Source organism: Microtus oregoni, unplaced genomic scaffold, assembly GCF_018167655.1.
Source record: "Microtus oregoni isolate MIOR12 unplaced genomic scaffold, Mior012 000017F_ref0000208, whole genome shotgun sequence".
NCBI classification, from domain to species: Eukaryota; Metazoa; Chordata; class Mammalia; order Rodentia; family Cricetidae; genus Microtus; species Microtus oregoni.
This window is the reverse complement of record NW_024543076.1, coordinates 31,464,531-31,485,234: the sequence shown is the minus strand read 5'-3', so window position 1 is coordinate 31,485,234 and position 20,704 is coordinate 31,464,531. Positions and strand designations below refer to the sequence as shown.

Sequence of the window (20,704 nt, the reverse complement as noted above, 5' to 3'; positions counted from 1 at the left end):
TGTGGGGTAATGTCTGTGTGGGGGTATGTATGTATGTGGGGTGTATGTCTGTGTGAGGGTATGTATGTATGTGGGGGTAATGTCTGTGTGAGGGTATGTATGTATGTGGGGGTAGTGTCTGTGTGAGGGTATGTATGAATGTGGGGTGTAATGTCTGTGTGAGGGTATGTATGTGTGAAATAATATTTGTGTGAGGGTATATATGTATGTGGGGGGGTAATATCTGTGTGAGGGTATGTATATGGGGGTAATGTCTGTGTGAGGGTATGTAAGTATATGTGTGCAAGGGAGTATGCACATGTGTGTGTGTGAGAGAGAAGGGGGGTGTTTTTATAAGGGTATGTACATATATGGGGAGTACCCGCGGAATCCAGAAGAAGGCACCAGGAACCCTGGAGCTGGAGTTACAAGTGGTTGGGAGCTTCCTAGCATGGGTGCTGGGAACTGAACTCTGGCCGTCTGCAGAGCAGTGGTTGCTCTCAACCACTGAGTCTTCTCTACAGTCCCCAGTACATGTCTTAAGTGTGTGTGTGTGTTTGTGTGTGTTAACCATCTATAAAATAACCTTCAAAATTTCTCAACTCGTATTAATTTATAATGAATAACATTGTTCCTTTGTTTAATTTCTTTTGGGGCTGTGGTATAGACCGGATATTGCCCAGAGTGGGCAAGACCTCAGGTTTAATTCCCAAATGGAACAAAAATATAACTACTAGCTAAAAGACAGGTCAGAGTGTAGTTTAGCAATCCAGGATATTTTTTTTCTAGTGTTCTCCATCAAAAAGGAGGAGCTTTTCAATCATTAAAAGAAAGGATGGGTGCTCAGAGTTAGCTGCTAGGGTGTCATTGTCGCCAGGAGAAACGCTTGGGCTGTTTAGATAACTCACTTCAGCTGAAGTGTAATACATGCCAAGGAACTTGGAGAGAGCAGGTGCCCATCACTTCTCCCAGAACCTCCAGATTCACAGGGATAGCATAAGGATGGAGTTAGAGCTTTGACCCTGGGAACAGAATATAGTTCTGGAGCTAGGCAGCTTCCTCCTGGTCTGGCCCTGCTGTCTACCTCCATTCCCTATCCCATGCACATAGGAAGTGGCACCCCACCTCTCCTGGGCACAAAGAGAGGTAGAATTAAGGTTTTATGTACACATTATTTTCACCCACATGGAGTCTATTGTGAAATGTCCCGTGGTGATTTAACTTACTATTTCCTCTGTGGTGGTGATCAAGTTATCAGTATTTTAATTATGATGATGATGATGTTCCAAGTTTTGTGATAATTCCAGTTTAGGAAGCATCACCTATCTTATTTTCCAAAGGAGTAGGGTGTTTATGTGTGTTTTTATGTGTAATATAAATATATATGTAACATATATTTCTACGTATGTATATGTATATGAAGTATGATTAATGTTTCCTGTATATAACAAAATATATTTTAATATTAACCTCCCAAAATTCCAATAACCCAATAACCAAAAAGCACAGAAAAGGAAGGAAATTTAAAAAACAGAGATAAATATAAGTAACGTTTTAAGAGAAGGGAAAATTACTGCTATGAAGAATCAGGGGTTTTTGTACATAATACAAAAGGGTGCAGGGAGTGGGTGGGTAAAAGTGACTGAGAGCTACTTGGAATAGACGAAACGTTGAATTGGTGACAGTGGCAATGGGTGTTGGGGAGTGAGACCAACAGGAAGCAGAAGAGCTGTTGGCAAAGAAATAACCAGATTTCCAGGTGTGCTTGACTCGTATTTCCACTTGGAGATCAAGGGATAAGTGAGAGGAAACAAAGAGAAGGTGGCAGTCATTTAAACATCAGATCGTTCATAGTTCAGAAGCTTGGGGGACAGTTGGGTGTGCTTATAATCCTAAGACTCAGCCTCATGCTGAGGCAGGAGGATTGCCTTGTGTTCTAGGCTACAAAGTACCAAGACTCGTTCTATCCTATCCTATCCTATCCTATCCTATCCTATCCTATCGTATCCTATCCTATATCATACCATATCGAGACTCACTGTGAAATAAACAAAGGAAAAGGAGTTCAGGAAGAAAGTGTGGTGTAGCATGCTCTACTACCTGAAAAACCTTAATGGTCACATGTAGACCGGCCTCTGGGACAGGAGAGGTAGAAGAGAAAGGAGAGAGACAGAGAGGAAGAGAAAGGACAGAGAGACAGGCAGAGAAGCAGAAAGAGAGAGAAAGGAAGAGACGGGAGGTGGGCCTTTCTTTTAAAGGGGAACCTAGGGAACGTGCACAGCAAGCGCTCTTAGTGGCTGCTTCTGAGGACCTGTCCCCACCAGGACCTCAAGGTCAGGCCAGTACAGATGCCTAAATACTAACACCCAGTCACTTAGAAATCGGAGATGCCCTGCTAAACCTTTCCACAGCAAGGTATTTGCTCTAGAAATGGCATTTTCCAAGAGGAATTCTTATCAAAGATACAGTTTTGAGGAAAATGCATACTAAATCTTAATAAAGAAAATCTATTAAAGTTTTTGAGCACTGTGCTTCCTGACTCAATAACACAGTTAGGTTATGGTTGGAACACAGCCTTATTTTTAATTTTCCCCTTAATTGCTTCAATTTCTTTGTCTGTCACCTCATACTTATTTCCAAGTTCTTGACTTTTTTTTAACATCTTTTTTTTTCTAAGTTTCTTTTTTAATAGTAACATTCCATTTCAGCTCTTTTGGCATTTTATGTTATTTCAAGTGTTGAAAATTACATGGAAATCCCTTGAAATCTAGGTTTAGCAATAATTTGTGACCTTTACCAATTTTATTGTCTGTATGAGTTGTTTTTAGTTAAAATATATAGAACTATATCAGGAAAGATGAATGGATTACAGCCTTTATTACCAAAGTAAAACCTTTTCTTTGAAAATAAACGGGAAGAAAAAGGGAAACTGGGCCCATTAAGATCCATCTTCTGTGAAGGAGGAGGCCTTGCATTTCAATAGCCCATCTGGCTTTCTGAGGTTTCCCCCAGGACCCGCTCTAACTTATACCATAGGAATCATACCTGATGATGGACGTAGCCCATGGCAAAAAGGCCAGAGAAGGAAAGTAAATGGAGGTCTGTGGAAATCCACAAGGGACAGACAGCGTCCTGCTTCCTGAATAGATGCTGGAAAACACTAAACCATGGGCAGTACAGACAGGCCCCAGCGGGTTCAAGCATTCTCACTTCGCCTGGGATTCCAGTTTTCATGTGAGCCCTTGTTCTCTGTGAAGCAGACCTCTGACCTATATGTTGCTTTCTTTTTCTTTTTTGAAACCTTTTAAAGTTAGAGATAGACAAAATTCTCTAGGTGAAATCACACACAAAACAGAAGTAAACATAGGCTGTGTTCTTGTTAACTAAAAGAAAGTAACAGAGACATTTTATTGCAAGCCTTTTTGAGTAATGGCGTGTTTTAAAGGTCCAGTTGCTTTGTACCTATGAGACCAGGGGACCCAGACAGGGTCTCCCAGAACGACTGTTTCTTGTTTGCTATGGTGACAAAGTTCCACCCATTCTCTGTAGGAACCTCGGAAAATGGCAAGAGAAATCCAGATCTTTGGGATATACTATCCCTAGGTGACTTTTGTCATTTGCCAGTCTAATAAAACAGTAACAGTAAAGTCTTTTAGTAATAAATCGGTTTGATTCCAAATTTATCTATTAAATGTCATACATGTCATTTTCTCTACTCTTGGTGTACATATGACTTTTTTGTATAAACCACAATTAATCCCAATATTTTGAGTATCTAAGACCCTTTCGCCTTTATTGATTCAGAAAATCTGAAGGAGTTTGCCTGGTAAATTAGAAAACACTAAACCAGAACATAGTGATAATGGCTATTCTCCATCCTCTGCATTTGCTGTGTGAGATGGATATCCTTTGCATTTGGTGAGAGGGAGGTGCTGCAGGAGGTAACTTTGGAAATAACTCAGGATAAAAAATAGAAACACAAAAATTTAAATGCACTATAAATATATAGGATGTAGGGAAGGGTAGCCTTAAGCAAAATCAAACAAGGCTAGAAGACATCACACCATCTGACTTCAGAATATACTACAGAGCTATAATGACCAGAACCGCATGGTATTGGCATCAAGACAAACACCAGTGAAACAGAACAGAAGTACACAGTCAATTAATTTTCAGCAAAGGTGATAAGAATACATGTTAGAAAAGGATAGCTTTTCCCCACAGTAAGTGCTATGGGAGACGTCCATTCACATGTAAAAGAATGAAGCTATGTTCCCTTCTCTCTCACTAAACAAAAAGGGATAAATAAGTTACTATTGCATTCTGTATCTGAAGCCTTTCATATGCAAACAGAACATATTTTCATCAATTTACTTGTGATATGCCATCAGCATGTAACTTCACAGAGTGAATAATCTTTTAGGCATTTGTCTGTACCATAAGTTGGTATTTTGCTATGCTGCCAGTAGCTGATACTGCAAATTCTGGCCTTTGCATGATCATGCATTCCCACAAACTCCCCCACACACTTCGAGCATGCATCCACATTACACATAGATATACATGCAAAGGAAATATAGCAAATGAATTTAAGGACTCAGCCTCATGGTGCAAAGACTTGAAAGAACATGCTCAAAGCTGGTCTAGGGAAGAGATACACTGTGATATTAGTAAGCCAGGATTCCCAGAACATTCGGTACACATAGGAAGAGTCAAAGAATGTAATTGGAAAGATAAGGGTTGTCTAGGCCTTTAAGAATAGGAAAAATGAATGATTGGGAAAAGCATTAATTGAAGGAAACAGGCCCCAGTGAGATTTCAGAACAGTTTTGACCACATTATAAATAATTAACATAGTGGGCCAAACATGGAGGCCTTGAGAACTATCTTAGATAAAATATATCTTATCACCTCATCCCAACTCTCTACCCTAAAGCCCAGTCCTCATCTCAAGGCCGAGATACACTTGTACACGCTTATATTTACTAAATAGCTCCCTTATTTGTCCCCATCTTTGGAAGGAGAATTATAGCATTTTGTGGGTCCTGCTTAACCAATGTTGACATGTTGAACCTTAGGATTCTAGGATTTTCCCAATGCCATTTCTTTTCCTGTGTTTTTCTTTTCTAAGAAATGATCAAGGAACTCTCACCATATACCTTCAACTTGGCTTCTCACTTCCCTATTAAGCTTTTTTCACTGTCATCCCTTCTATGGATGGTAAAATGGGCCCCCTGCTCTTTCTGCGAAGTGCTATGATTCTGTTCCAGTCTTCTCAGTTGCTTCAAGTTCAAGGTCAGGCAGTCCCCTGTCAAGGCTTCTGGTGTCTCCTCCAGCCTCTGGCAATGCTGACCCATACTTTCCTCCATTGTCCTCATGAGTTTGTGGAGTTGGTAAAGATGTGTTGATGGGATAAAATTTTGTTTTGTGATAAGAGATGTAATCTACCTATTCCATAAACAGTCTCAACCTTACAAGGAGGCCAACAGACAGAAAAATGTGTGTTCTTTACCAATTTTCTGAAAGAAAAGACATTTTCCAGTGATTCTGAGCTAGGAAGGAGTCTCCTCTCCATGACAAAGAAAGTATGGCTTTTCAAAGTAACAAACTCTTTTAGCAGATACAATTTTCTTAAACTATTCAGTAGAAGTTGCTACCTCCCCCCCAATCCTCCTAAAGTGTAACTTCACTAGAAGTCACTGCAAAGTCACTCGAGCTACCTTCTGCCAAACTTCTCAACTACAGTGTGTTCCTCCTTGGGTGACTCTCGTGATTTTATGTGAAATAAAAACATAGAACATGTCAGCATAGGACACTTCTGATGCATTTCACTTGTGCAGACGTTATGTGAACTCCAGTGGGTAGGACTGATACTGAAGTCTGCTGAGCAGCTCTCATCATGGGACTTCCTGCTCTTTGTGATCCGTTGCTCAGTTCAGAAAGAGCTGGACTCCATACAGGCTGGTCTGATGGCTCAGTGGGCACATGTGCTTGCCATCATCCTTGACCTGCATTACATCCTTGGATCCACCTGGCAGAAGATAACCACATATGCGCTGTGGCACCCAGGTATGCCATGTGAACACATGATGAATATATACTTAGATAAATATTAAAAAAATTGAAAGGACTCACCAAGCCCACACAGGTTCTGCAGATGCTTGAAGAGTATGATTGCTTGCTTTGTGCACAAAGACAGCTTTTCTTGGTTGCATGTTTTTGAAGGAGTTCTTAGGTCATCTAGTGAATTTGGTGCTGAAACACGGTAGTAAAACTGAGGCTCTCTGGGGTTATGGAAACATACAAGCTTTGAAGTTAGACACATTAGTTACCCCAACTGCTGGGATTCTTGGATCTGGGGAGGATCTCAGACAGACACCTTTCATCAGGGTCTCCTGATCACTCAGAGGTCATCATCAACTCTATCTTGATTGTATACATTCAAATATATAAGAAAATGCTCTTGCCACTCTAATAGTCAATGCATGTGGACACGAAGGACATGTGGACATGGTTAGAACTGAATGGCTTGGTGAGGGGGAGCCATGCCTCTTAGAACTCGAGGTGTTTGTTGCATGTGTAACATGAAATGTTACTAGCTCCCCCATGGGCGTGTCTGGAAGGGGTGAGCAGGAGTGTGTGCCAGATGAGTGCTCTGAAGATTTGGGGTGCCACATTTGATTTGCCACTTAGGCGGCTCACCATGGGCGATTTTCGGTGAATTTCCAATCCCCATAAATCAGGACAAAAAGGTGACCAGACTTTAAAGCCAGGCAGGCCTCTGTTTGAAAATTACTTTGACCCCACGTAAACTGTAGTACCTTATCCTAATGATCATTATTTTATCTGAAAAATTAAAATATTCACCCCACCTATGATATCAAGTTATGGGCTAGAAAAATAGCTCAGCAGTAAAGGCATTTACTGCCAAGCCTGACAACCTGAGTTCAATTCCTGAGTCCCACATAATGGAAGGAGAGAACAGACTCTCACAGATTATTCTCTGATTTTCATCATACACACACACGCACACACACACACACACACATGCATACACATACACATGCACACATACACACATACACATGGATGCATGTACACACACAAGCACATATAACACACACACACATATTCTAAATGTAATAAAAATATCCATGGGCATTACCTTTCATATACCCCCATCTCACAAAGGACTAACAAGTGGAATTAGTTCTTATTTGTTTATAGGTGAATTAGTAGACAATAGACATTATTAAAATACTGCTAGTAAGTCACAGGTGAGATCATACACATATACATATATGCACGTTACAAAGACAGACTCATTAATAGATTTTTTTTTTAAAAAGGTAGATAGAGAAGAATGATCCAGGCTTATACAGACAGAGGCGGGAGGAGAGAGGGGGCTTTCTGAGGAAGTTGGTTTTCAGACCGTGTGGAATTAAGGCCAGTATTTGATCACAGAAAAGAGGAGTGGTATGGAAGGTATTCGAGAAACAACATGCTGGCTCACTAGTTAGGCTGGAATGGGTATCTAGGGTGTGGGACTGGGGCTGCTAGGAAGAGATCAAACAAGTGCAGAAGATAAATAGGGATCGGACCAGCTAAGGTCTAATAAACAAGCCCCATAAGGAGCTGGACTTTATACTGAGGGCAACAGGGAGCCACTAAGAGTTACTTTCCAGGTGGGGGGTGGTGACAGGATCTGGCATGCTCATTAGAGGAAGAGCCTGCTGCTTGCACAGGACAGCAGGAGAGTGCTGGACCAATGAGAAGAGACTAGCGGGAAGAAGGTGACTGACAGCGAGTGTTAGCAGCCTGGATTGTCAGCATCCCTGTTTGCCCCAGTTTTGTGGAAAGCCAGCACCGAGATCTCGCTCCTGATAAAGTGAATACGGCCCAAGCGCCAGTCTCTAGGAGGTACACCTCTCCCTGAACCAAGTGAGAGCCTTTTGGAAGTTGCATTAAGTCCTTGAGGCCCACTGGGGTGCCATTAAACTTCTGCTTCAGCACACTGAGTGGAACGGAATCTCAGCCTGTAAATGAGTATAACTGATGTTGGCTTCGAGCTAGTGCACAGTCCTAGAAACAGCATACGTCTGGAAAGTCACTTGGGTACCATTTGGAGCAGTGAACTGTGATTTACTTGGCCCTACCCTAGTGGCCTGTATGTGCCAATATAGCTTCCATGGTCTTTTCTACGTTGTTCCAGGGAATAACTTATGGAATGAAAATATCCATTTAAAAATATATTTTCTATATCTTATTCATTTTCTTGGTGAATGGGGATTATGGAGGTCAGTATTTATTGCCCAAAATGTGTCATTTAGCTGAAAGTAGCAAGTCATAACCTAAAAATGTACAGTTTAAATTAAAGTTACAGGTCATAACCCAACGTATTTTTTCTTATTGACTGTATATAATAACTGAAGTTGAGAAAAGTGTGCTTTTATACAGAAGAAATTTAGATTTATTTCAGAGGGAATTTTTAAGTGCTTAGTATTTTTATCTTCCTTTGTATATCACTATCATTATTAATTACTTACTCTCTGATGTGCAAATATAGAAGAAATCCTACTCATGAAATTCAGTGTTTAAAGAGCAAAATAATCTGGGTATGGTGGTGTATACTGTAATCCCAGCACTTGAGATGCAGAAACAGGTGGCTCTCTGAGTCTGAGGCCAGCCTGGTCTACATGATAAGTTCCAGCCAGCCAGGGCTATGTACAGAGACCCTGTCTGAGAAAAAAAATAAAAATAAAGAAAAATAAAGCTGATATCATCCTGATAAGTCCTGTGTGGTCACAGTCTATGTTATAACCATCCTTTTATTCCCACAGAATCACCAGTATGAACCCAATGCTTACCGTCTAGTGAGCATATGGCTATCCTATGCAAATGGACATTAACATTGACCCCTTTGTATTGAAACCTCATTGTTTGGAGTATTACTAGTGTGAAAGAGTTCCTTGGCCAAGAGAGGTGCTCTGGACTTGGGAGAATGACTGTTTCTAAAATGTACAAGAGAAGCAGCCTCAAACACAAGTCTGTGTGATGAGTGCATTTGAAGCTACCTTGGGAAATATTTTCCTCTGTTAATAAAAGCAACCAATTCTTGAATCTAGCTGTTGAAGTTCATAGATGCTTAATACCTAAGAAAAGAATTTCCAATATACAAAGAGATAAGTACTTTTCTCATTTGGAAAAGTCTAAAGAGGGGAAAGATAGATTCATAAATACATTGGAGAATTTTGTAAGTGTGTGCCAGGATAAACAATAATAATGCCACTGTTCTCTATGTATGGGGGCGGTCATTATACTTTCTGAAATACTACCTCACGTGATGTTTAAGAACCCTCTTAAGCAGGATTGAAAGAGGAGGAAATCATATTTTAGAGTAGGTAGCTGACCTTTCTAGAGTCCAGGCAGTTCTTAATTTATGCATCAAAGACTCTAATATGGCCTGGGAGGTGGCTCTGCCCATAAGACACTTGCCTAGCAAACAGGGGTTCCCAAGTTCGGATCCCCAGAACCCACATAAAAAATTGGCAAGGTGGTATGCTCTTGTAATCCCAGGGATGATGAGATTGGAGGCCAAGATGCGGGAGAACCTCCAGCCTGCTCGACAACTAGACCGCCCTCCTTGGCAAAGTTCCATTCAATGATACACCCTGCCTCCAACCAAAAGTGGAAGGTGCCTGAGGAATGACACTTGGGGCTATCCTCTGACCTCTGTGCACATCCCCAAATGACACCCCTACAACTATGTTTTCTGATTGTTAAGCCAAAATTTAAATGTTTAGTAGCAAGTAATAATTGGAGAAACAATCATTGTGTTAGTTATAAATCTACTTGCAATCAATGAGCTCACATCGAAGTCTCTCCTTGATCTGCCTGCACAGCCGCTGTCTAGCTATCCATTTGTTATACAATGAATTCTCTCAAAATTGCTTTTATCGTTTTATCCTAGAAACAAGACAGGCTCTGAGTACAAAATTTAGAAATGTACATTGGCTTCATAGATATACCATGACCATGACTGAGCGCTTCACAGATAACATCTTAAACTTATTTTTTTTTAAAAAAAATAGTTATTATATGTGCGAATGGGCGGGTAAAGGTAAACCACAGCACACACAAGGAAGTAAAAGACAAATCACCCAAGTCTTCTACCATGTGGTCCTGGGGACCAAGCTCTGGTCATTGGTCTTGGCAGTAAGCGCCTTTACCTGCTGAGTCACCTCTCCAGCCCAGGTTTTATACTCCTTAACATTTTAATACTTTCTAGAGTATTTACAGATGAAATAGTTAAGAGTAGTTTTGTTATTTCATTAGAATATGAAAAAAAACACCTCCTATCAACACCACCACTCACAATCTTTATTCTGCAGCAGAGAGGCTCCCTTGCAGGGCGGGGCTGCTCCCCTTTGCTGTTAGAGGCTCCACTTAAGAACGGCCTTGCTGAGCTCCCTAAGTAAACTCCTTACTTTTCCCTGGAGTAAATTCTTGGCAAGGAAATTCTGTGTATTGCAGTATATAACACATCTAAACACACACACACACACACACACACACGAGTTGTTCATTTCTGAGCTTAGTCATTTTAGAAATTTAGAAATGCCTGTTGTTAGACTATCGAAAGTCATGCTTTTGTTTGGCACAGCTCAGCAGTAGCACTGTGAATGTTGTAAGGGAAGAACTCCATGATGTGTGTGCACAGTGCCTACTGCCCATTGCTGAGCCATGCGGATAGCCGACAGAGACAATGCTGCGCGCAACCACACCTGTGGCACATAAATCTTTCTCTTTAATCTTGGTAGGAAGAATTTCAAGTGCTGCCACGTATTCTCCTATGAAATAAAATAATGAGGGGCCTGCTTAAAGGCCCGTTATAATAGCCCCATAAATAAGGACATCGGGGAGCATTTTAAGTCATTGGAAGTAGGAGCACAGCTTCTGAGCTATCAAGAACCTTAAGGTTGAGCCAATATGATCACTTTATTTTACTGTAAGGAGGGAAAGCAAATATTTGTAAAAATTCACCAAGAGAAAGTAAGAAGGGACTCGTGAGAGTGGAAAGGGCTCCAGGGAAGAAAGTGCTCCAATTATATTTTGCATATTTCATGAAAAGACATGAAAAACAGTGTGTTTTGTAGACTAAAATGGAAAACTCGTTGGCTGGTATTTCCACACAAATGCATACCTTTGATCTTAGTTTTTTCTGAATTACACATGCACTCTGAAATTTAAACTTCTTTACTATAATATGGTATAATTGAAATGGTAACCATTTTTGGAATATTTAATATTCAATTTTAAAGGTGAGTGCAACCTGTGTGTGCGCACGCGCCACTTTCAGAGGAGGCATTGGATCCCCTACAGCTGCTGTTAACTGAATTTGGGTACTCGGGAAGAGCAGCAAATTCTTTACCACTGGGCCCTTTCTCCATCCCCTAAAATGGTCGAATAACACGTTATTCATGACCGTGGATCCCAGTGCAGAAGGAGCCGGCTCCACCCCTCCCTATGGGAATGACGTTCTCCTACGTCACTGAGCAAGCTGTCTTTCTGCTCTGTTCCAGGTAGCAGTTTTACCACGTCATCAGGATTATATGCAGGAAATAATTCGCTCACCAATTCCTCTGGATTTAACAGTTCACAGCAGGTAATTTAATTAGGAATTCAACTTCTGAAACATTTCAAAATGCACAATTTTACATAAAGGAAGAGTTGTTTGTGTTAAACCGTGAGTGCTTTCTTATGCTTTTCAATCATTTCCTTTCTGCAATCTCTGTAGCCATCATTTACGGTGAGTCTTATGGTTTGCAGATGGGTTTCATTTTGTTCGTGCTGTGGCATAGAATGGAAGTTCTGAAGGATTTCTACGTCCTTGCCTAAAGTTTGCTTGCAAGTCTGAGCTCATGAGTGAATATGTATGTGCTTATATGATGTCACGAAAGACGTATAAACACAGCATTTACGATTTGAATGTGCAGTGTGGGAAATGAGCAGCAGTGCCTTGACCCTCGACTCCCCTGTGCTTTGATTTGGTAGGACTATCCGTCTTATCCCGGCTTTGGCCAGGGTCAGTATGCCCAGTATTATAACAGCTCCCCGTATCCAGCGCACTACATGACCAGCAGTAACGCCAGCCCAACGACACCGTCGACCAACGCCACTTACCAACTCCAAGAACCACCTTCTGGCATCACGAGTCAGGCTGTCACGGACCCCACGGCAGGTAACCACGTGTTTTACTTAGTCCTGGCTCGATTCTTAGGCTTACCTGCGTTTTTCTGAGGTCGTCAATTCATGCAGTGGGTTGTACACTTTTGGCAGATTTTCATAAATACTTAACTACCTTGGACTACACAATTGTGACACCACATTTATTATTGCTTATTTGTTTGAAAATGTTAATATAAGGTATGTGAACTTCTCAAACACATGGGAGGTTTTATTGATTTATTGGACAATATTCTCAATTTTCATTGTATAGTATACATAGAACATAGCCTTTAGGAATATACTTAGAAATAACTACTTACTATTATTGGTAACTAGATATGAGACTAATTTAATACTACACATGGAATATCCAAATAGATTTCAATATTTAGAATTTAATGTTTTTTATAATTACATAGTGATTTGCATGATAGCAGTACATTGCTGAAAGTTTGAAAAACTGAAAAATTTTAAAAAATCCCAAAGGGGAGTTATGCAGACCAAGAAGCCGGGCCCATCTTTCCCTTCCCACGACACACTGTGGATTGTGTACCAGTGTCTCTGGTGTGAGCATATCCCAGCCCATCCTTCTCCTCCCATGACACGCTGTGGATTGTGTACCAGTGTCTCTGGTGTGAGCATATCCCAGCCCATCCTTCTCCTCCCATGACACGCTGTGGATTATGTACCAGTGTCTCTGGTGTGAGCATATCCCAGCCCATCCTTCTCCTCCCATGACACGCTGTGGATTGTGTACCAGTGTCTCTGGTGTGAGCATATCCCAGCCCATCCTTCTCCTCCCATGACACGCTGTGGCTTGTACAGCAGTGTGAATGGTGTGGACATTTGTTATACTTCTGCCCAAGGCCTTGCCGACAGTGCTTCTCCAGCTGGGGATCTTAGCTCCATTGTCTTTTTTCTTTCTTTGCCTCCACTGGTTTGTTCTTCTGGGGACAAGTAACCATCCAGCATTGTATGCTTACTTTCCTCAATTAATCTTCCTGCATCTCTGAAACCTCTCACCCCATTATCTTAAGGTTAAAAACTGGAGCCCTTCATCTCATGGCTTACGAGCCCACCTGTTGTTTTCACAAAGTAAGAGTTTTTTTCCTGTTGTCTACAGAAGGAATTCAAAGAATCCCTTCATTTTGGGACAGTGACTTGCCTTTCTTCTTAGAGGGGAAAAAAGGAAACTTTAATGGTAAAAATTCATAAATATTAACTGAAAGAATTGGAATGATTTATGAAATATCTGGTAGGTTTTTGAGTATTGAATTAAGAAATGTATACCTTTATCAAAATCATTTCATTTCAGGTGTGTTTTTTTCTGAATTATGTGGTCCATTGGGTTAAAGGCAATATTCTGGAATCCTGGAATCCTGGAAAACTAAAGTGAAGTTTCTCATGTTGTAATGACCCCCCCCCCAACTATAATATTATTTCTGTTGCTACTCTATAACTGTAACCTTACTACTGTTATGAATCATGATGTTAATATCTACATTTTCTGATGGTTTTAGGCAACCCACAGGTTGAGAACCACTGGTGGAGCATTTCACTTGGAATTATGTTGAATTTCTAGATCAGCTTGGTACAAACTAGTATCCTGACAATACTGAGTTTTTCTATCCATGGGCCTAGAATATCTTGGGTTTCTTTCATCTGGATGTTGTACTTTCTTCATGCTGTTCTTGTAAATGTCTTGTCTCTCTTCTCCCCTTTTCCCGCTACCATTCCCCTACTGATCTAAATGATGGTGTACAAGAGAGTGATAGTGTAATTTCTATGACTTTTCATGTCTTAACCCTGTTATGATCATTTATTTCAGAAGTTTCTCTTTCCCCTCTTTAGGGAAGAGGTCATTCTTCAGCATTGACTAGGGGGACAGTTGTCATCTGTGAACAAAGGGTTTCTTTCTTCCACCATGACCTAGGTAGTTCTGGGTTTGCTCTTTATTAACTGGGCTTTCCAGTGGAGTGTTGAACAGGGGTGGGAAAGGAGTTGACTTTTTCCTGTTCTTATTGTAGGAAGAAAGCATCTAGTTTCTCTCTCATTGGGTGGGAGATTAATTGTATCATTCAAAAATATATCTGTATTAATTCTTTAATATTTAATATATAACCCCAGCTAACTCCTCCCACAACTCCAACCATAGTTACTTCCACCTTTCCCTGCACCAACTAGTGTCTTCTTTGTTCTTTTTAAAAATAACCCAGCAGCTCCAGTCTGTGCTGTTCGTGCACTCCTGTCCATGAGGGTGTCCAATGGAACGTGGGCCCTGACAGTGTCTTTAGATGGCCTTGAACAGGAGCAGAGCCTTCCCTTTGCTCCTACTTTGTCATGAGTGGGGCTATTGGGTTTGGTCATGTGCTCTTTCCACACCTGTTGAAATGTTTGTAACTTTTCTTCTTTAACAGACTGATTTGATGGATTACAGTTATCTCATTTTACAAAGTTGAACCAACCTTGCATACCTATGATATTCCCACTTGGTCATATTGTATAATTCTTCATATATGTTCTTGGACTCAGTTGATGATACTTTCTTGAGAATCTTCACATGTATATTCACGAGAGATCCTTGTCTATAGTGTTCATATCCTGTGATGTCTGCATCTGGTTTTACTATTAGCATAATGCTAGCTTTATCGCCTAAACTGGGAAGCATTCCCTTTGTGTGTGTTTTCTAGGTGACTACAGAGAATTCAAATAGTTTGTTCATTAAATATTTGATAAAATATACTAGTGAACTTACCTGGCTCTAGTGATTTCTCTTTGGATCTGTAATTAATTCAGATAAGTAGATCTGTTTAAGTTATCTCCTTCACGGGAGTTTCAGCAGGTTGTTTCTCTCAAGGAATTGATCCATAACACCCAGTCTACCTAATCTATGAGCATAATATTGTTCATTAAAAATGGGTTTTCTTTTGTTTATTTGTTTTTTTTGAGACATGTAGCTCTGGCTGACTCCAAACTCTTGACCCTTGCCTCAGCCTCAAGGGCGGTAACCATAGACATAAGTGTTTCTGGATCATGATAATTTTATTGTTACTTTAACAGTTTTAAATATCTAGTGATGATTTTCTTCCATTTGTGGTATTAGAAATCTGCACATCTTCCATTTTCATCAGGATTAGCCAGGTTATGTCGCCGAATTGTTAACTGTCCTTATTTTAGGAAAGGAGAGGCTCTTTGTTTCTTTTCTTCCCTTCATTTTTTTAATTTTACAGACTTTATTTTAATTTCGTTACTTCCTCATTTTTTAAATGTACTTTTGATTTGATGGGTGATCGGGTGACTGATCTCAGGTCTTCTTTCACTGTTAAGTTTCCATGCAAGTACTGGTTTTGGGTGCACCACAAAATGTCACAGGTCTTTTTTTTTTTTTTTGTTAATTTACTCCAAATATGTTTACATAATTTTCATTGCCATTGAAACCCTTTCTTTCAGTGAATTTATAGGGAAGGAAAATCTGAGAACTTTGATGATATATAATTTTCACCAGCTACAATTGCTAGATTATTCCTCTTTTATCAATTAAATGGATCTCTAGTATTTGAGAAAGAATGGTGCTCCTATAAAGGAGAGTATTCATAAAAATTATAATTCCACTGTCTATTAAAAAAATGGAGCAAAATCAGCTGTGTAGTTTCCTGGGAGATCCCAGATGCAAGCAGTGTCAGATCAAATCATAGTTTTTGTTAGCTGTAAAATGATGAACTGCACTTGCTTTCAATTTCTCCCTTAAAAGACTGTTTTAGTAACTCAATTTTTTTTCTTCAGTGTTTAAAATGTAGAAAGATGGGAAAGGAAATTTTGGTGTGTTTCATCTTTTGCTATTAGCAAATTAACATACCATCTCTTAGGCTCTGGGGTATAAATTGTATAATCTTGTACTAAACCCTCAAATTAATATAACCAAATGTGTGTTTTTAAAAGGATGTGCAAAGAATTTAGTGTCTTGAAAGTATTATTACAAAGGAACTTTTAAAATAAACTGTCTTTTCTCAAAGAAGAAACTAAGTCATTCTTTAATGTATATTAAATATAATACATATTTATAATATATAATATATATTTTACCTCATGTGTCATGCACACAAGCTCAATATGGATGTTCACTCGAACAGCTACTATTTCTTGTTAAGTAATTTGCTTTGAAAATGTACTTCTTGTCCCAAATCTCTCAGAACAGTTCCTACTAATTATGGCAACTATCATTTTCGTAATAATGCATAATCAAATATACTCAAATGTAATTCAGGAGTTTAGAGTTTTAAGTTTGTTATTACACACCAAGCCCATGAGGTCCGTTCTATTTTGTCCACTTCTTACAGGTTTGCCTACTGTTTGGAATGGGTTGACCAGGAGTCAGAAGGTGTTAGAGGGTCAGTTTTAGTACAATGGATCCTAAAGGCACATAGCTGTTTAATGTCCAGTAAATGTCAGGAAGCTAAGAAGGTTGTGGCTGATTTCTTAGGAAAGAAATCTTTGCTTACGAGTCTTGTAATTTTTCTTTTCTTTTTTACTGCTATAAAGCAAATCAGAGCGACAGAAAAGGGTGTCTGGTGGAAAACACCCTTGCAGCTGATGGGAAACAAAAGCCAGTTGTTTATTAGGAGAGAATTTTCCTATGAATGCCATAGATGTGTAAATTTTTTTCGAAAAGAATGGGTTGAACTCTCCCTTTAGGGCTCACTGACCGCATGCAGACGACTTGGTAGCTAAAGTGATGTGCAGGAGCCTTGCCAATATTGAATTTCAAGTGACAGAGGAAAAATCAGTGTAAGAGGGAATTCAATATTCATGGGAAACCATTTGTTCCCTCTGCCTCTTTGATCCCTGCCAAGGCACAAGAAAGTAGAGCAAAGGACTTGAAAAATGGGACAGATTCTGTGCAAAACCCAGAACTCTGTGCTCTTGCAGGAACTCGGTGTGACAGGATGGAAAGCTAAACTGCTAGACGTCTCCCCATTAACGCAGGAGATGCATGTCTGGTATCTAGGACTGCGCATGCCTGGGATTGCTCACTGCAGAAATGATGCTAAGGCTTGCAATGGCATACAGCCTGCTCCCTGCATGCTGGCCGTGGTCTATAGCATGCACCCTGCTCCCTGCATGCCGGCCATGCCCTGAAAGGTTGGGAAATCTGCAGGCCATATTTGCTCATTTTCACAGATGCCTGTAGACGTCGAAGAAGTCTGCAATTTGTTCAGCTTAAGAATAAACCATTTCAGTGAAATAATCTCCACTAACTTTTTTGGAAACATTTGTCAGCAAAACAAATGTTTGTATCTAAAATAGCCAGGCTATTAAGATGTGAGAAGGGAAAACAGATGTTTGTTCGGGGCTGTTGGATTTGTGTGTCTTGATGGCATTTGTTTTCTTCCTTTCTGTTTCCTTGGAGAACATGCAGTGGTACCCAAACGGGACTATAAACTATATAGAAGTAAAGTCCACTTTATGTTTTATGATGTTAAAATACAATACAAATGAATTTTATCATTTGGAAAAATGTCCCTAATTTTCTAATTAAATGTGGACGGGAGGTGGCCAGCGACCACTTGTATTTGGTGTGCAATGTAAGAAGTGCAGATTCAGACTTAGAGAAATTATTCATTCCATGACTCCCTTTGATTTGCCTAAGGTTTTTGATGAGTTCACCAAGTGTCAGGACAGCTTACTGAGCCACTTTAGGACACTGGAGTCTTCAGCATGTTTATGTGGAATAATATGTCTTATACATCAGTAATCAAAATAAAATCATACACATGTTATTAATCTAATTAAGTTAACCACCCAAAACACTCATTATTTAGCTTCCTTCACAATGAATTCTTTATTTGGAATATCATAAAATGCTAAGCATCCTGTTGGACCAACACGCATCCATTTATAGTGGGGTTGGTTGGTCAGAGGACATATGGCTATTAGTGTCCAACATCCTTCTGCTTCATTGAACTAGAATCAGAGAGTTTGAGAGTGGATTTGTTTGTTTGGTTTTTGAAGGGCTCACAGTCAAACCCAGGACTTCTCCCATGCTAAGCAAATGTTCTACTGTCAAATTAACCCTCATCCCAGTAAGTGAGTTTTGGATTAAGTGTTAAAGGTATGATTGGTAGGTTGATATCTAAACTTGTAAGCTCATTTTGGTGAGTATTTTTTATTACTGAGCAGTAATGATGCATTAACATAGTGCAAAATAAGAAAGGAACAACAGTGTTCACAGAGAAGAGTGAGTCTCCCCTTATCATCTGTGACCAGGCCCTAGGTTGCTCTCAACTAATAAGGATGGTCTTTAGCTACCACCCTTCCACATTCAATTTCTTTCTTTTTCCCTGAACACATTAACTTAATTAATTATCACCCAGCTACCCAGAAATATGGACATTGTGGACACGTACCCACGTTTCACAGATGAGAAAGCTAAGATGAAGTCAACGTCAGTGCATCCACCAGCTCTAGACCCTTGGCTTCAAGCGTGGGCTCCTAAGCAGGAAAGTGTGCTGCTGCAGAGTGCAGCTGGGCCTGAGCACTCACATGGACAGAAAAGTGAAAATGTACATGAAGAGCCCTAAGAGGTTGCAGCTATGTTACAGTTTCTTCCATCATCATGGCACTCAGCAGAGACATCTGTTAAATAGATGGTAGAGGTTTGAATGAGAACCGGCCCCCACAGAATAAGGCAGGCTTTAAGTTTCTGTTATTTTAGAATCTCAGAGTTCTAAGAGTAGTGTACAGATCACCGGAGGCTTCTTCCACGCTCTCACGTGTGTCCCACTCCCTACTTCATATGCTACCCGCCATGTTTTGCTTGGGGAACAATTTGTCGTCTCTCTGTCATTTTCTTCCCTTTCCCTCCATCCCCAAGAGGCCCATTCTCTGACTTACCCGACTGCATTTTTACTTTTTAAAATTCTCCAGGTCAGATAAGCACTGAATGCAGGTATAGCATAGAATTGTATCAAGTAAAATGGAAGCTATTCGTTTAAGGATGAAAGTGGAAATCTTAGCATCCTAAATCATTTTCTAACATTTTTAATGATGTCCTCTGAAACTTTCTCAAGTATCTTCTTCTAAAATTAAAGTCAAGTTTCTTTAGGACCTTTATAGAAATGTTCCTGCTTCTCAGTTCATACCGCTGCTGCTATTCAAGGGCACAATTTTCTACTCTCTTATATTGTGTGTGTAGTTCTTCACCTGGTTGATTTTGTGATCATAGATTGATCTGGAAATCATATCTGCCATTGTTTCATAAGAAAAAAGATTCTGAGTTTTAGACAGATTGAAAACTATCTAGAATACAGTTATATTGTAAATCAGCCACCCTCTTGTCGTCTATGAACCCACGTATTTCACATGAAGTAGATGGGCAGCTATTAACTATAAACTCGGGACTGCCTTTATAAACGCCTTTGTCGAAGGTCATCCATCACCTTGTTGAATACAGAAACAGAATCTAGAAAGAATAAATTTTCCAAGCGTTTCAGCCTGTCCTCAGTGGAGTCTCCTGCTCAGGTGGCTACCTCAGGAAACAGAGTGACATGACATGACCTTTCCCACACAGCTCAACCTTCTTCTTGAAAAATTCCGAGGTAGAACAAGTTAGGGACACTGGTTGTGAGGTCTTATGACAGAGATCTTTCTACTTTTCAGGTTTCCTTCTCTCCCTCTGACATGTTGATGCTCCTGAGAATGAATATAGTATCCCTTGCTTTCCTGACTGTAACTACCTGAGTACCACTCTTTCTACCTCCCCAACACCTCAACCAGGGAATATCTCAGAATGCCTCTTGGGCACCACTCTCCCTTGGAGTTCAATGTAGAGAAGCTGAGATGGTAGACCGGGACTTGGAGTTAGTCTAGCTGTCCTTGGGTTTGAATTCTGATTCTGCCATTTCCTCTTGACAAGCCATGAGCAGTAGATCTCTTTGAGTTAAGACTAGTGTAGTTTAAGCATCCCTTACCTGAAATTATAGAAGCCAGGAGTATTATAGACTTGACTTTTCAAAATGTTAAAAGAGCTATAATTACATAATGAGAAATCATGGCAGTAGAACATGTCTAAGTTGGTTTATTATATTCTTTGTATACAGAGTCTGCAAGTGGTTTTAAATAATGCTTTGCTATGCCTGAAATCCATCACATGAGGTTATAGGTGGTATTTTCCCTTTGAGGATCATGTTAAAAGTTAAAATATCTTAAATATTTGAAACATTTTTAATCTTTTGAATTAAAGTTCTCAACTTGGATGTTTTTATTTGTGATGAAAGGTGACTACACAGATGAAATTGTCTGACTATCAAAGTATCTGGCATGTGCTAGACCCCCAGGTATTCCCTTTCATTCATATATCCCATGGGGATTTGTAAATGCTCCAGGGTGTGGGAACAGGGAGATGCCTGAGGTTCTTTCCAGGTGGAAAGCTTTGGCGACTAAAGCCCTAGCTTGACCTCGGACTCTCTTACACAGACACATTCATGTGAAAACACACACG

The 20,704-nt window shown here is 40.0% G+C and overlaps 1 protein-coding gene across 9 annotated transcripts in view; it reads left to right on the top strand.

The window, feature by feature from the left end:
• The window catches only part of Eya1 (EYA transcriptional coactivator and phosphatase 1), a 144,502-nt gene that overhangs the window by 45,769 nt on the left and 78,029 nt on the right, over positions 1-20,704 (top strand). For all 9 annotated transcript variants that reach the window (XM_041667493.1, XM_041667492.1, XM_041667491.1 and 6 more), the window contains 2 exons: positions 11,562-11,644; positions 12,034-12,220. In XM_041667493.1, coding sequence (XP_041523427.1) covers positions 11,562-11,644; positions 12,034-12,220 — 270 coding nt within the window. The remainder of the gene's footprint in view (positions 1-11,561; positions 11,645-12,033; positions 12,221-20,704) is intronic.